We start from the raw sequence: 15,948 nt of genomic DNA on the forward strand, positions 1-15,948 counted from the left end.
TATAAAAACACGGTCAAATATCATACTAGCTTTATGTATTTGTTCTATTTTTTATGTTTCAATTGAAAATGTTTTAAATAAGTTTTGTTACTTATATATACTAACCGTAGTATGTATTTTACAAGGGCTGCTCTGAATGTAATGCCTCCTGTCTATCTGATTATGTTCACCCACACTGCCAGATGAGGTTGTTAGTGGTACAGCAGCAGAAGATGAACCTTCCCACCAATATCCCATCACATGTTGTTGCTGTGTGATAGATGGCAGCAGATGGGCACTCTGACACAATGGCATCTGATGTGGAAGTCCATGTGAAGCAAAGGGATGGAACTGAATTCCTTTATGTGGAAAAAAATGGCACCCACCGACCCTCATCAATGCTTACTGAACACTTACAGAGACTGAACAGGAGGTGTGAGCACAGTGAGGCTGTGGGTGGTTTGTCTCAGCAACAGTGCTGTCATAACAGCCGTCACCTCCACTGGTGCAAATTTTACAATTGCCTGTGCTCATCACTGGTAAAAATAAAAATAAAAAAATGCATAGCTAATGGTAAGGACTGTGTTGAAAAATTGTGCTTTGTAGCTGAGAATTTGTTCTTTCAAATAGTATCATTGTGTTCTTTGTGTGGGTTATAGATACCATGGAAATAAATAGGAGGCATTAATTACTTTCAGAGTGACCTACTTATATGCAACCCAAGACAATTCCTGTTTATTCAGTGTGGCCCAGACATCCCAAAAAGTTGGAACACACATGATCTAGTCCAGCTGTCAACCCATTACCACCATGCCCATTAGCCATGTCAGCCAATTCCATGGGGGCTCCACAAGGTGTTTTCCTGTCTTATCTCCATGAGGTCCATGCTTGTGTATTTCTCCAGTCTATCACGGGCCTTTTGCAGAGCAGCCCCACATTTCTGCCTCCCAGCTGAAATTACAGCAGGCTTGTGGAGGGCATATTCTGTCCTATTGCCCTAGCTGTTGATAAGATGTCAAACAGCATTGGCACAGCACTGACCCCTGAGGAAGGGTGCTGGCACCCAGCTGCTGCCTGGACTTTGCACATCTGATGGCAGTGCAGTATTCCAGTATTCCACCCTCTGCTCTTCCTGTCCTTATTTTGGCTGAGGATATGACTGAAGTGCACGCCTTGCAGCATTTCAACTTGCAGATTAGGAGTATCTAGGGCACTATTTCCATTTCACACATCACTTTCACAAAAGAACCTTTTGAGTAGGCTCTCTCAGCTTTTTGATGGTTTTCATTGATTATTTTTGAGGAGAAAGCTACAATAAAACTGAAATGTTTGCACAAACAGCAGAGGTTGGCCAGGTGCTGACAGCAGGTGCTCACATCAGCTGTACTTTCACCCCAGTGCTTTGCTGCTGAACACCATGGGCAGAGACTGTTGCACTATGGCTGTGAGGAGCTGCAGGAGCAGGAGGAGCCTGCACGTTGTGTGTAGCTCCCAGTTTGTTCCTCTGAATGGAGGGGCCCTGTTGAAACAGGGCTCATGTGCTTCAGGCAGTGCCTGGAGCTGCTAATGGCCAGCAGGAATTCTCCTCCACGGTGGCAGTAAGAGAGTTAGAGTCAAATCAAGGGAGTTGCAGTCAAATCAAGGAACAAAGGGCAGGAAGCCATGCTCCAAAGCCACCTCATGCTAAAGCCAGCTGGGGGAGAAGGGTGGTGGGCAGAGCAGGGCTCAGTCTTCCCCTCTTCATTCTGACTTTGGAATGAGCATAACCCATGATGCCTGATGAGAAGGAAGCTGACCCTGGATGCTGCCTTACATTTCCCATGTCAAGCAACAATCCTGATGGGTGCATATCTGCAAAGCTTGTGTGTGGAGCTGGCAACTAAAACACACAGATGCCTGGCTTTGGTGTAGCCACTGTGTTCTCCATGTCTTTGTGCAGAAAAGTCCTCATGCAGTTCTGTGATTTCATTCTTGGATGTATGGGTTCAGGGGCACAGTGAAGCCTGTTGTTCTGCACCGTTCACATGTTCTGGTGACCAGGTAACCAGTGAAAGAATGACAGGTAATGGCCTTAAGTTGTGTCAGGAGAAGTTTGGGAAAAACTTCTCAGAAAGAGCAGTGATGCACTGGAATGGGCTGCCCAGGGAGGTGGGCGAGTCACCGTCCCTGGAGTTGAAGTGTTCAAGAACCATGTGGATGTGGCTCTGAGGATGTGGCTGGTGGTTGGATTTGGTGATCTTAGAGGCCTTTCCAGCCTTAATGATCCTATGATTCTTTCTGCAGCCATATGAGAAAGAACAAGAACACAAGGACTGCAGTTTGAAGAGGCAGATAGGCAGCATTTGTAGACATTGAGCAATAGTGAGTCCCTGCCACACAGAGTGGGTGTTCAGCAAGGTGAAGAAAAAAATTCTGTATCAAACCAGTGTGCCCTCAGTAACAGTTGCCCTTCCTCTGGTATGAAAAGAGAGACAATTATTCCTGCAGAATCAGAATTTCTTTTGTTTTCTTCTTCCTCATCATTAACCATCTAGGAGATGGGGGAAGCACAAAGTCTTAATCACCCTTCATTCCAGGCCAGGTGAGCTGTCTGGCATCTTTTTCACACATCTGTATATTTTAAGCAACCTAATTTTACAACAGATTTGGAAGTGTCTTAAAATTGCTGCAGCAGCTACATTTTCATGTTCAGGTCTCACTTTCCTGAAACAGAAATCAAACTTGGAAGTTCTTGTTTTTATTGGCACTGAATGCTTTTTGTGTTTTAACATATTCATTAAGGAAGCAAGTGAAAGTAAGAGTTCTTTTGTAACTTAATCATAATCGTAGAATCATCATAGTTGGAAAAGATCTCTAACATCATCCAGTCCAACTGTCCACCTACCAGCAACATTTCCCACATCTTTCACTGCAGCTACTTATACTTAAGTCAGCCATATGGAGGAATGGTTCCCTCCTGCCCAAGTCAGGTCTTCATATAGATCCTCTTGAATTTATTCAAACACAAACCATTACAGACAGTGTGTTTCTGGAGCTCAGGGATGTAATGTAATAAGGCACTAGATGCTAAGATTCCCCATGGCATCAGTTACTGCAAAATCTATCGAATACAAAGCTATGGGCTCATTTTGGAGAGGTCAGTTGCAGGATCTCACTTTGGAGCAGTACCCAAGGAAGGCCTGCAGCCCAGAGGTCTACAATATACTGGGTTCTCAAGGAACATGGTCCACAATCGGCATGATCAAATCTCGTCTATACTTTAAACTTCGGATACCAAAGCAGATCATCTGCTCTTTAAGGATTAAAGAGATTATACTATCCACTTCAGATATGGAGTCCTTGCAGAAGAACATCCTGCTTCCTCTGGCTGATATCAGTGGTTAACCTTCTTCACACTGACCTCTGTTTTGCCTGAAGGCTTGGGTACTTGGTCCTTCACCCTGCCCCCATCCCTTGGGGTTGACTTAAGTTATGCAGCAATTATGCATTTGTTTTGCTATTCTTCTATTAAAATAATATTAAACTTGACATGTTAAGCAAATAACACAGAAAAGAGTGCGGAATTGCATGACCTACACATACACTACTGTAACAAATGTTTGTTTAGTGTCCTCCATGCATTTCTCAGATATACTATTTGTACTGCTCAGTAAATGTTAAGCCCTACAGAAGTTATATGATTTTCTATCCTTTTGTAAATGACTTTGTACATTGCAGACATAGATCAAATATCATGCTAACATCTCTCACTTGTTGAATCAGACACCTCATCAAGAATTGAGATAAATGGCCCAGTGATAGAATTGCTTAAGTACACGAATGAATGAGCAGTCATCCATGAGCAAAGCTGACATCTTTTCATCTGGATGCTGCTATTTGGTGAAGACAAGACTACATCCTCTGCAGTTCTTAACAGCTTTGCACCTTTTGTTGCAGACTGATGGTCCTCTACCTTGAAGTCTTACTGAAAAAAAGAGCAATCATTTGCTTCCAGGTTCCTGTCCCAGTTTATCTCCTTGAATCTGTTGATGCTGTCCCAGCAGAGAAAGATGAATGGTCATCAGCAGAAAATATATTTTTTGAATTTGGCCTTGGACTATGGAAGGAAAATAATATTGCAACATGTCTTACATAAGAATACAGGACCAGGCAAATTCATTTGTGTAATGAAATCATACAGCCTTCAAATGCTGCTGGCTCTCCATGTTGGAATAGACTAAGGTTGAAAGAGTACGTTGCCGAAGAGTACTAATAAATTTCTCTACACAGAATAGGTGAGGCCTATAGTCAACAGCAGGTCATAATTGCACAACATTGGGAAAATTTTGCTCAAATATCTTGCCCAATAATCTTTACCCCAAAAAGAGACAGAGGGGAGTCTCCAGTTCTCTCTCCCCCCAAAGACTTCTCAAAGTATCAGGAATCGGAGCCCCCCCTTTATCCCTATCCCTCGACAGTGTTGTTTCTCCTCATTTCCTCACTGGCTGAAGTACTGAGGTTACAGATTTTCTGGTCCACTCAATATATGTTCCCCCTTGTATGTGACCCCCTTTTGTATCATGTATCACGTGTGTAATTAATTCCAACTTCACGCAGCCCGGGGAGGAAAAGTTAATTGCACTACTAAATTTGCTCAGGATGTCCAAAGTTTATAAGTTCAAATTGTTGATAGACCTTCATAACTTAAAATCTTGTTTGGTGAGGATGTACAGACACCAACTGGAGAGAAACCTGCAAGCTTCTGCACAAGTCTGTGGGCAAGGGCACCTTGTTCGTAAGCCTCTTTTGTTCCACATGAAGAGCAAAAGCAAGATATGAGAGAGCTAATACTTAGGTAAAACCATGCGCACCAGCATAATTATGACCTTAATTATTACAGTTTTATGAATTTTAAAATAAATGCTTTCTAAATCACTATACAAAACTATTGCAGATCTTACTTTTCATTCATTTACTTGTTTGTTTAAGATGGTAAGCCATACAAACATTATGCCATGTATATAATTTTGTATGTAGTCTGTTGCTTGAGCACAGGTCTTTCTCATTTCGTTTGTTGGCCTCAGCTCTTAAATGGAGCACTTACCTTTGGTTATTGAAAGGATTGCACAATGGCCTGGATTCCTGCTACTCAAATAAGCCCTGAATTGCCTAACTTCTCTCCCCACATCCCCGTCTCCAATAAAACAAACACCCTCCAGATCACAGCAAACCTGTTTCGGTGAGTATGTTTCTCCAGGCTGCACAGCCTGTCTTTTGGAAAGTGTTTTATCCAGCTCCTGTACCTGAAAAGAGCTTCATTTTGTCCCTTAATACTGTGCAAGGGAACAGCATGTGAGATAGCCCTGACTCAAATCAAGTGATCTTGGTTTTCACCTGATTTCCCACCATAACGTGACCCCAGCTCCACCTGGACTCCTGCTGCTTCCAGCTGGATGCTCTCCAGGCAGTGGGGCTGCTGGCCAGACCAAAGCAAGGTACTTTAAACTAAAGAGCATACACTCAAAAACATGCTCTCCTAATACCCACTGCATTCTGGCGCATAGGAGGAACAGCAGCAAAAACAAAAGTAATGCCAACGCTGAAAGTCATTATATTTTCCGTCTGGAGGCATCTTAGCAGAGCTATTCAAATAGCAACATTAGAGGCTGCCCAGGGAAGTGGTGGAGTCACTGTCCCTGGAGGTGTTCAAGAATGTTGTGGATGTTTGTGGCACTGAGGGACGTGGTCAGTGGGCATGGTGGGAATGGGCTGAAGGCTGAATCTGGTGATTCCAGAAGTCATTTCCAACCTTAACGATTCTATGTTACTAATAACAAAAGACTTTATTGAATCACATGGGTAAACCAGTTTGACGTTTCAGGTAACACTGCTGACCCAGTGCTGCCCTCCCAAGGCCACGCCAGCAGACATCACCATGACTTCAGGACAGGCTGACGTCCGTGGTTGGCACTATATTTGATTTTCATCAGTTGTTTGCTGTATCATCACCACTTTAAAAAGATCCTTTGTAGTATCAAGGCCAGATAACTAAGTCAATCATGAAATCTGTGGTTTGGGAAATCTAGTTGGTGGACATCCCTGAAGGCTGAAGCTATTGTTGCCCATGCTATATTGATTTATGAATAAGATAAAGTACAAATGCGGTTGAATAGGAAAATTGCTAGCAAGTATGAATGCAGAATGTCAATGAGTCACATATGAAGTCAGTGTATGAGGAAAAAGATAGGATGATGTGAGAGAGAAATGTGTGCAAGGAATGCTGGAAACGCTGAAAAAAATATCTTGTAGTGTGCCTGCTGTCTCTCAGAGCACCCACAGGCAGCCAGACTGAGCTGGTGAATGCAGTGACTGAGTATTTTTGGTAAACCTCGCTGTGGGAAGAATGCTCACTGTGTCCATCAGACACTGCATCTTCTTTCACTGCTGTTACTGCAGAAAAATGAGCTGCTGTGAGGCTGTCTGTAGCCGGTGGCATACATGAAATTATGTGTGTTTTGCCAGTGGACAGGGCAAAGTGAGATAAATTCATTACACAATTGAGTTTATCTCTTCTTACGTTTAGAGCAATAAAATAATAAGTGAAATAATATAGCAAGAATAAAACAAAGCAAGATAATGCATGTAATCATTACTGCACAAAACTAACTACAGTGATTAAGGAACATCACCAATTGCCCTCATACTTCTCCATCATCCAGATCCGCAGTTTCTGGAGAGCCTCTGCTGCAGTGAGGATTTGGAGAACATTTCCTGGCAACTGGGAAGTCCTACACAGTGCGTCCACTCAGAGGTGAGGCCTCCAATGTTGCTGCAAGCAGGTCCAGCTCTTATGTTGCTGAATAAATGAACTTTCATAATTTAAAGGGAGGTGAAATCTGGTTTCATTCTCCTTTTAGATTCCACCTCAGGCCTGGTCAGATCTCAAAGAGGAATCAGGGATGTTTGTGTACTTGTAGGCCTTGACACCAAGCTTCTAAACAGGGAAAGGTTAGTACACTCTGAAAATGTTCTATCTAAGCTACATATCTTGCCAACAATCAGACACTAACATTGTATAATGCTTGGCTGTGAAGTTCATCTGGAGGTCAGATTTGGTTCGGGGTTCAGATTTTTGTTCAGGCCTCAGTACTTCAATGTGCTAAGTGGAACTCTGAGGGAAGGTTTAACAGCTCAGAAGTCAACATGACAGCACCCAGACGACTTCATGCTGCTCATCTGACGCTTATTACATACCATTGGCCTTCGCTGTCTTCTGCATAGCTGTTAACATACCTTTAATGGCTGGACTTCCCTTTTGGTGCTGTGGAGCACTTTTTCTCTCCAAGCTGTTAATCAGCTGTTCATTTCAAAACAAAAAAATAATAAAAATACTAAATTTAAAAATGCTAAATTTGGTCCTGGGTACCAGAAGGATCATGGTTCACAAGTTCATTCAGAGAAAAGGGAAACTGCAGTGCAAGACATAGTAGAGTGTAAGTGGCATAGCGCAATCCATGCAAACCCTGCACAGGAAGGCTGCTAGGCAGAACACAGCTTTTTAGAACTGATTACAGAGTGTTGCATGTCTGATAAAGCACAGTGCTTTGTGGATGCAGCAGCTGACAAGGGAAGTTCCTCATATTCTTACATAAATCAAAACCTATCAAGGTTAGCAAAGGAAATTGGACAAAATCTACAGCAGTGTCCCTGATTATACAAGGCCATCTTTAAAGTATAGATAAGGAATAGGAAACTCCATCTGCTTTCAAGCATACCATCATTCCTAAATCAGCTGATATGCACTATGGACAAGGAAAAAATGCCAATCAGATGCAAAGAGATGGCACAGATGGAGGTCGCGGAGTTGTTTGCATCACGATGGGAGCTGCTGGGGAAGGAAGATTCCAGCAGCGGCCAGTAGGTGGAAGTAAGACTGAAGAAAAGGGTCACAAGAATACACAAGGGATGCAGAATCTGAAGACCGTGGTACGATTTGCCTAAAATGAATGACAGAAATTGTCAGCTAAACTCCAGCAATGCCAGAAAACTCAGGTGAAGAGGTAAAGCAGTGTGAGCTAGGACAGTTACTTTACAGACTGAGGAAAAAAGTGAAGTGCTGTGATACAAGGGATGCAGTAAGGCGAAGGGTCAGAGAAAGAATCGGTAACTCCACTCTCAGGCTAAGTGGTTGTGGCCAAACCACCCATAGTCTTGGAACATCCTTTGCATGGGCAAAACAGCCTCTGCCTGGGGACAGCAGACATGGCCTTGCAGGTATCCAAGCTCACAGATGCTCTTCTGGTTTCTAGTGTAGATTTTGCCATGATTGAGATAATCTCTATCGTCTCTTTGCAATTTCTCTTTGCAAATGTGGTGATATATATATATTTTTTCCCCTAGGAGTTTCAACCAGTCCACACATTCCAAATTATGAGGAAGGGGACACCTTCACATATTTGCTGATTCTTCTGTCCAAGAACCATACTTTTGTAGCATGGTAATTTCTCCATATTCTATAGAGCAGATGCACAAAAGGCACAACTAGGCTTTTTATACAAGGAGTATACTGATGTAATTCAGAAGGAACCTTGTGCAAGAACAGACCATAAACTCTACCTTATTGGATCAGAAGGACAAACTTTCCTTCTTTCTCCACCTTCCTCTTACAACCCCTTCAGCAGTTTGCTCTTCGTGATAGCACTGCTGCATCACTTGATGATGGCAGATGCCAGAAAGCTGCTCTTAACTAGAGAAGGGAAGCTTAAACTTAAGCTTGTTCTGGAAAGTTTGTAGATCTCTGGAATCCTACCTGTCATCCAAAAGCTAGGGCAAAACGGTGGAAAGCCAGCAAGTGGGCTGGTGCTAGAAGGCAGGTGCTTCTGACGAATCAGCACTTGAGACCTGCAAATGTTACTATGGAATCAGTGCTTCTAGTTTGATAAAGTTCTTGATAAAGCCTTGCAGAATACCCCAGTACTTTGATACAGAACAACAACCCCAGCTTTGATAACAACCAAGACAGGCTGCTAAACGGCCCTTGTTTTTCCTGTCCTTGTTAGAGGAAGAACAAAGAAGTTAAACCCTGGGTTACGCTGTCTTGACAGTGGTAATATACACCAAGGAGGCAAAAGAACACACAGAAACACAGAACGTGTGAGACATAGCAGACATATACTCAGCCTGCTATTCTACCTATTCAGTACCCGCATGGATGAGATAGAGTACAGCAGCTTCTTTATCAGTACTTTCCTGTTATCTTTCTTCTACCTGCAAAGATGATAGGACTGGACTCGTAAGTAGTTATGAGGCCATGAACCAGTTAGCTCAAAACAAGCGAACAGACTGCTTGCAGAAAAGTACTATACAAAGATATTCTTGGGAAGCAAGACTTATGATCATAAAGACTTTTTTTTTTTTTGAAGGAGTCAAGAGCTGTATGTATTCCTAGGGAGCAAGGGAAGAAATGTGGGAGAAAAGCATTTCACTGCTGACCAAAATTAAGGATAACTGCTGGGTTACAAGCAACATGGACTCATGGATTTATAGAATGGCCGGAACTTGGTTTGGTATTCAAGATCAAGTGGTACAAATTTTGAATTTGGTTGTAATTGGGACAGCTAAGGAGAAGCACACTCAACTATCAAGAATCATAGGCAGGAAATCTGCAAGTCTGATGGAGAAGAGATCATCTGGCAAGGCAAGCCTGTCACATTGCCTGCCACCTCACAAATGCTTTCTGTGCCTAACTCCCACATGCTCAGGAGCTTCAAACACCCCAAATGCTGCCCAAGGGCTGCTTCTCTTCCTGTCATATGTCTGCCCATTTATTTTGTATTTTTTTAAAAGCCCACGTCATGCTGGAGGTATCTAAGAGATGCGTGCATGTGGGGCTTAGGGAAATAGTTTAGTGGTGGACTCGGTCATGTTAGGTGGAGGATGGATTTGACGATCTTACAAGTCTTTTCCAACCTAAGTTATTTTATGACTGCATGCACTACAGCTTAGGAGGCAAACCTTCCCCCAACACCACGACCGTGATGTTGCCAATATCTGAAGTTAGTTGTATGTCGATGCACAGAAATAGGGGGAGCAGTGAAAGGAAACAAGGCACAAAGAAGAACAAGACAAACTTGTGTAAGTGAACATCATACATTTATTACTGAACAACTCTCTCAACTCCAAAATTGGGCACAGGGATTAAAAATAAAACTTCATTGCACTACGTAGTAAAGCATTACTAGTAACTCTCATAAAAAATGTACAAATTTTGTTAAAAATTTATCAAGCCTTCAAATGATTTGGTTACAGATATTTATAATACACTTAAAACTACATATTAAGTGATTCAAAAGAGTATGATTTAAAGAAAACAACTGACAAAATATGATTCCAACAGAAGTCACAAGCTTTCAGAATCATTAATAGATCTGAAATACAAGTAGCAAAATGAGGTAACAATGTACCAAAGGAAAAAAAACAAACAAACAACACAGCTTTTAAAAAGGCCCAAAGATAACTCAGTCAAAAATGTGTTTTCTGTAAGTAAAACAACACAAAAAAGAGATTGGTAAATCCCATCCCAGGTATTATATGATGTGTTAACAGCTGTGAAATCACATTCAAGAGCCCGTATAAAACAGTATACAACAAAAGGCTTTTTTTTTTTTTTTTTTTGTAAATAAAGTCACAAAATGAGACATTGGAATTATCTGTAGGCCTTGATATCCCCTTAAACTTCAAATTTAATTGGCAGTTTATGCCAAAGCCACAGCAGTGCCAATATGATAGAGCAAATGTCTTATGGACTGTTTAGGAGGGAAAGGGGACAGGTGAAGCCAGGAAGGGGAGGAACATAAAAAATGTCTTGCTGGATGCTGTGCTGCCTGGCACCACGGCAGGCTGAGAAGTTACAAACAAATGTACAGAATGCATGGCAGTGAGCAGCTCAGCGCGAATCCCCATCAATAGCCACAACCGAGGTCGGCTGTGGATCATCTGAGCTGATCCAGAACATGTGCACGTGTGCTGTTTTACACACACTAACCACAGGAAGCAAGTTCACACACATCTGCAACAGACCCATGCAAACAAATGAACCATTTCAGAAGAGACAAGCCGTAAGAGTGCAACAAATCATTTCAGGATTTTACCCAGTTAGACCCTCCGACTCGTCAGTCTCCCAGTGCGTCACAGAGTTCCACTGGGGAAAGGGACTTTATACATCAGGATTTCTCAATTCCAGGAAAAGGGTGACGTTCCCTTGGCTTCAGAAGAACGTGAATGCTTAGAGAAGTGCCCTCTTCCCATGCTTAAAACTGAATATCAAACAGTGTTAGCTGTGGTTAAATTTGCACGCATAGAAATTTTTCTTTTGCAGCTATATAAAAGAGCCTAAGTTTTGTAAGACGTGGTATATGTTTTTTTTAAACAAGATGATTTCATCTGTTAAAAAAATAAATTTTAATATATGTACTTTAACCTGCCAGGTGTTATTGTGAAAGATTATTCTAACTCCTCTGGAAGAGAGGAGGAATTTCAGTATTTTGATCTAACAGCATGTTTTCATTTGTTTAGTGTTCTTACGTACGAGTAAGAATGGAAAGACTCAGTATTTCTGAGAACTACCTGTGTAATTACACAAATGGAGGCAAGAGCATCTGACACAGGGCAAAATTGTGCTTTTATTTCATCTGCACCATCAGCTGTGATTGGTCTGTAGAATACTGAAAGAGGGCAAACAGCATGGAGAACATGTAACACTGAAATTATAATTGATACTAAAGCATAGCAGCATACAAAATCATCAGAAATGATAGAGAATCAACTTAAAGCTGAGACTGGCAGCAAGATGCATCAATATTGCTAACTGTGCCACTTGTGCTGCTGCAACTGAAGTAATGACAAAGCAGGAGAAGCAATCTGATGCAAGAAGTGCATCCTCTGAATAACTATGGCATAGGTGGACGTTAGTATTTTAGAGGAACATGCTGAAGATGCTAACAGTCTGAAATGTTGTAAATGGAGCTACTTTTTTTTAAAAAAAGTACAAAGAAAACACTATTCAGAAAGCAGTTGAATAGAAGCTACCCCCTGTTTAACAACGTTTTGTTCAGAAGGTGCTCCCGTTTCGTACTGCGGTGGAGTACTCTGGAAACTCAATTGCAAAAACCAAGGGAGTTCCTTCTTCACATTATACTCATCACGAAAATAATGAGGGACAAGAAGCAGCATCAGGGCAACTGAATTCTGCAACGAGTGACCAAAAACCACCCTCTTTTGTGATACAACAAAAAACCAGAAGTTCTACTTCTCTGAGAAAATGCTAGAAATTTTATTTTATTCATGAAGTTGCAGGAATAAAATTGTAACCTCTTACAAGTTATTTTAATTGTATACAAAAGACAAAGAATGTGTATGATTAAAGCCAATGCTTGTAAGCTAGAGGATTATCTATTTAGCAAGCACAATGGCAAAAAATGAAGGGCTGTTGCACAAGACCCTCAATGTCCTTTCTGCTTCCTTTCATGAAAGAAGTGCGTAACTGCAACATCTTCAGAACTCAGCTCTAATGTCAAATCAACCGAATGCAATTATAGCCCAACTAGAAAAATTGAAAAGGAGAACAGGAACACGTTGATACTGAAATTGCTAATTGAAAATGTTAATATTGCTTAACGATTTGTGTGATATTGCAACTTTACATTGATAAAATAACTTGTAAATCAGCAAAGTAAAAATCTGAGCTCTGTAACATATGCTAAAACCTAACATTACTCATCTATGAATAATCAATGACCCCTTTAGTGGTATGCACTTAAAGCCTCCGAGTAAAGGGAAGCATAACAGCTTGTTTGAATAGCAGGTAGACAGGTAAGTACCTGTAAGTACATTGGGGAGGAAATACTAAATGTCTGTAATTGCTGCACCCATTGTATTTAGTGTGCAACTGCAAACACAAGGAAAGGAACCAGTGTACAGTACTAGTACTGTTTAAATAACACACAAGATTATACATTGCAGCATAATTAATACTACACACATACGTTCTCAGCACATGCTGGTATATAGGTTCTCAAACACACATGCACACTCATTCCCAAGCACACTTCACGCATCCTCTCACAAGCAAACATTCACACCACTCACTCCCACTCACAGTATCTGAAGGCTCTATATAAGGTAGATTGCTATACTGTTTGGAGCTACCACTTTTTTTTTTTTCTTTTTTTTCTTTTATATAAAAGCACATGCTAAAAGATCACATCCACAGTAATCTCGCAGCAACACTCAGAATGATCACACAAAAACCAGGGAATGTTAGTGCACACACAAAATTAAGCTAAAGAAAAAAATCTTTGGAGTTCCAATCACACTGTTAGTATAACAATCCCGTAGATGTGAAGACTAGTTATAAGCTTTATAATTGATTAAGTCACACAGTGCAAAGTAAGGTCCACTGACCCTTTTGTGTAAAGGAAAAGGCTGGAAGCCACATGGGTAAGTTCAATAGATAGTTCATATATACACATGACCAGGAACACCCAAACCAGATTTGTGCTCTTAGATTGGTCACTCTAATCACGATGCACTTCTGAAGCATCAGCTCTGCAAATTGGGCAGGTACGATTTGCCTGCAAAACCAGAAACAAAAAAGGGTTTACTGTAATGACAAACAGGTGTATGACATGGAACATATGTGATAACAATGTTGCTATTTTCAAAGCTCAAGACTACCCAAAAGCAAGAAATGACAAGGCGTTTTCATGCACTTCGTTACTTCAGAGTTTTAAGTCTGTCAATTCATAACTACATTTACAAAAAAAAAAAGAGGCTTTTTAATATTAAAGAGATAAAAGAAATGCAGCAAACTGGGCTTTTTTCTAAGTGCCAGTGGTTATACTAATGTAGATATGTTGTAACAGTAAACTGCAATCAGAAGGGAGCAACTAGGAAGGGGTACTGTGCATTCAGTGGAACCCATCAAAATCAAACTAGTCACTTTGGACTGGCAATAAATGCCCTAAATTATTAAACAAAGGTGCCATGTTGTCACAAGCTGTGACAACACATGACGTGTCATGCTGCACATGACAAGATGCAATCAGTGATGACATCTCTTCACGCTTTCTTTATCCGGTTATTCTTAAAGAAACTCATCGAACTGAGCTGGTAAAAGCTTAAGGCAGAACAGTGAAAAACAGAAGGGATTTTAGTAAAAAAGAAAAGAAGGGAGATTATCTGATTAAATAGGTATTAAAATTCAAACCCAAGTAATAACACACAGAAAAGGAGGCCTAACTTTAGCCCTTCATTAAAGCGCTCACTGAAAATACATATCCATCAACTTTCTACAGCTTCCTTAAAAAGGAAAGATAGATGAAAGGTAACACTCCTTGAGCTACAGGGAGTATTTCTGCATTCTCTTCCTCTTTGTAAGTGAAGACATAATTTCAAATGAAAAAAGTAATGATAAACAGCAGGAACAACATGTATCACATTTATGATACAACATTTACTTTGTGAAGGGGAGAGGGAGAATAACTCTTCCCTGTCCCAGACTCTGTACTTCACAATGCCCACAACTACAAAATCAACCACCCTCAGCTCCAAGTTCTCCAAACTTTTCAATGAAAACAAAACTGACAGCAATAGAAAACATGGCTCCCCCGATCCCAGTACAGAAATCATTGCCACACATTTCAAGTATGAACTGTAAATGTCAATGGAAGAAGCATGCCATTACTAAAAAACATTTCTTAATAAAATAATTAAAATGAATAACATTTTTTCTATTACTTCTGTTATTAATGATATATAGTTTATGTTGCATTTAATCATCTTTTATAGTTTCTGTAAAGCACGCCTAGATAATCATTAATTATTTCTTGCTCCGTCTCCTGCAGTTCTGCAGTTACTTGAGGACAACACCATCACTTGGTTTGCATTATTCTACATATAGTTCAGTTTATGTAATTTTTAAAATAAGTGGCAAGTTCTTCAAAATTCAATGAATTAATGATTCAAGAGGTAACTGCAAAATAAATAAGTACATATCAGTGTAGCATGAAACACTGCTCTTTAACATGACTGATATTTTTAGGGTTTGGGATTTTTGAGAGGTGGCTTTTTTAGGTTTGAAGTACTAAAAGCTACAATTTTTATTTTTCTTGCATACTTATCAGTACGATATTGATCGGATGTTGTGAATTATCTGCACACAACTATACTCTCAATGTATAAAATGAATGTGTAAGAAAATGGACAAAAATAATATCCTGTAGTTACCCCCATTTTCAGTTGGTGGCTGCTTTAACTGTAAACACAGGCTTTAGCTAAAATAGGCTGAAGTTATACAGGTTATTTGCTCTGGTTTGCAAAGCAAAATAATCTTTATTTTACACAGCATCTTCTTATAGTGCAACTAAACGTATGTGGTACAGACAGACTGATTTAGCAACACTCCACTATGATGCTTTATCCTTCTCTAGCTCATTTTGCATCCAATTTTAAGACATGTTAGGCCAATGCAAGCCATTTTTGGTGGATGCAACTGCACCTCCTTTAAGTTTAGATTGCACAGCTTTCACCTCATTCTGCTTAAGCTTACAACACTTAAGTTAGACAGTACCACAATCAGACCTGCTCGAAAATAAGTGATTCCTAACCTGGGAGAGGCATCCAGACTAGGTCATAATTGTTTTTACCATCAATACAGAACATTTAAGATTGTAAAACAAAGGCTAAAATAGGTTCTAGGTTTTTTTTTAGTTTGCTGATTTGAATTCAATTGCTAGTTCACTACCAACTCAAAGTACTGAATGCAACTTCAGAACTGCCACACTGAGTCCCAAAAAATATTCATTTAACTGCCTGATTCTTGAGACCAAAAGCACATAACAAAGAGCACAAGGAACATGACAAGCATGCATGATACTTCCCTGCCGTATTTTCCTAACTCTTAGTAATCTGCAGATCATGGACTCCCTGAGT

General features: G+C 40.5%; 1 protein-coding gene across 8 annotated transcripts in view; it reads right to left on the reverse strand.

The window, feature by feature from the left end:
- Nucleotides 1-10,088: 10,088 nt before the first annotated feature.
- RNF38 (ring finger protein 38) overlaps nt 10,089-15,948 on the reverse strand; it is a 95,166-nt gene continuing 89,306 nt past the window's right edge. For all 8 annotated transcript variants that reach the window (XM_085212712.1, XM_085212713.1, XM_085212714.1 and 5 more), the window contains one exon: nt 10,089-13,589. In XM_085212712.1, the coding sequence (XP_085068838.1) occupies nt 13,533-13,589 (57 nt within the window). In that variant the 3' untranslated portion in view covers nt 10,089-13,532. The remainder of the gene's footprint in view (nt 13,590-15,948) is intronic.

The sequence above is a fragment of the Meleagris gallopavo genome, chromosome Z, assembly GCF_905368555.1.
Source record: "Meleagris gallopavo chromosome Z, MGAL_WU_HG_1.1, whole genome shotgun sequence".
NCBI lineage: Eukaryota > Metazoa > Chordata > Aves > Galliformes > Phasianidae > Meleagris > Meleagris gallopavo.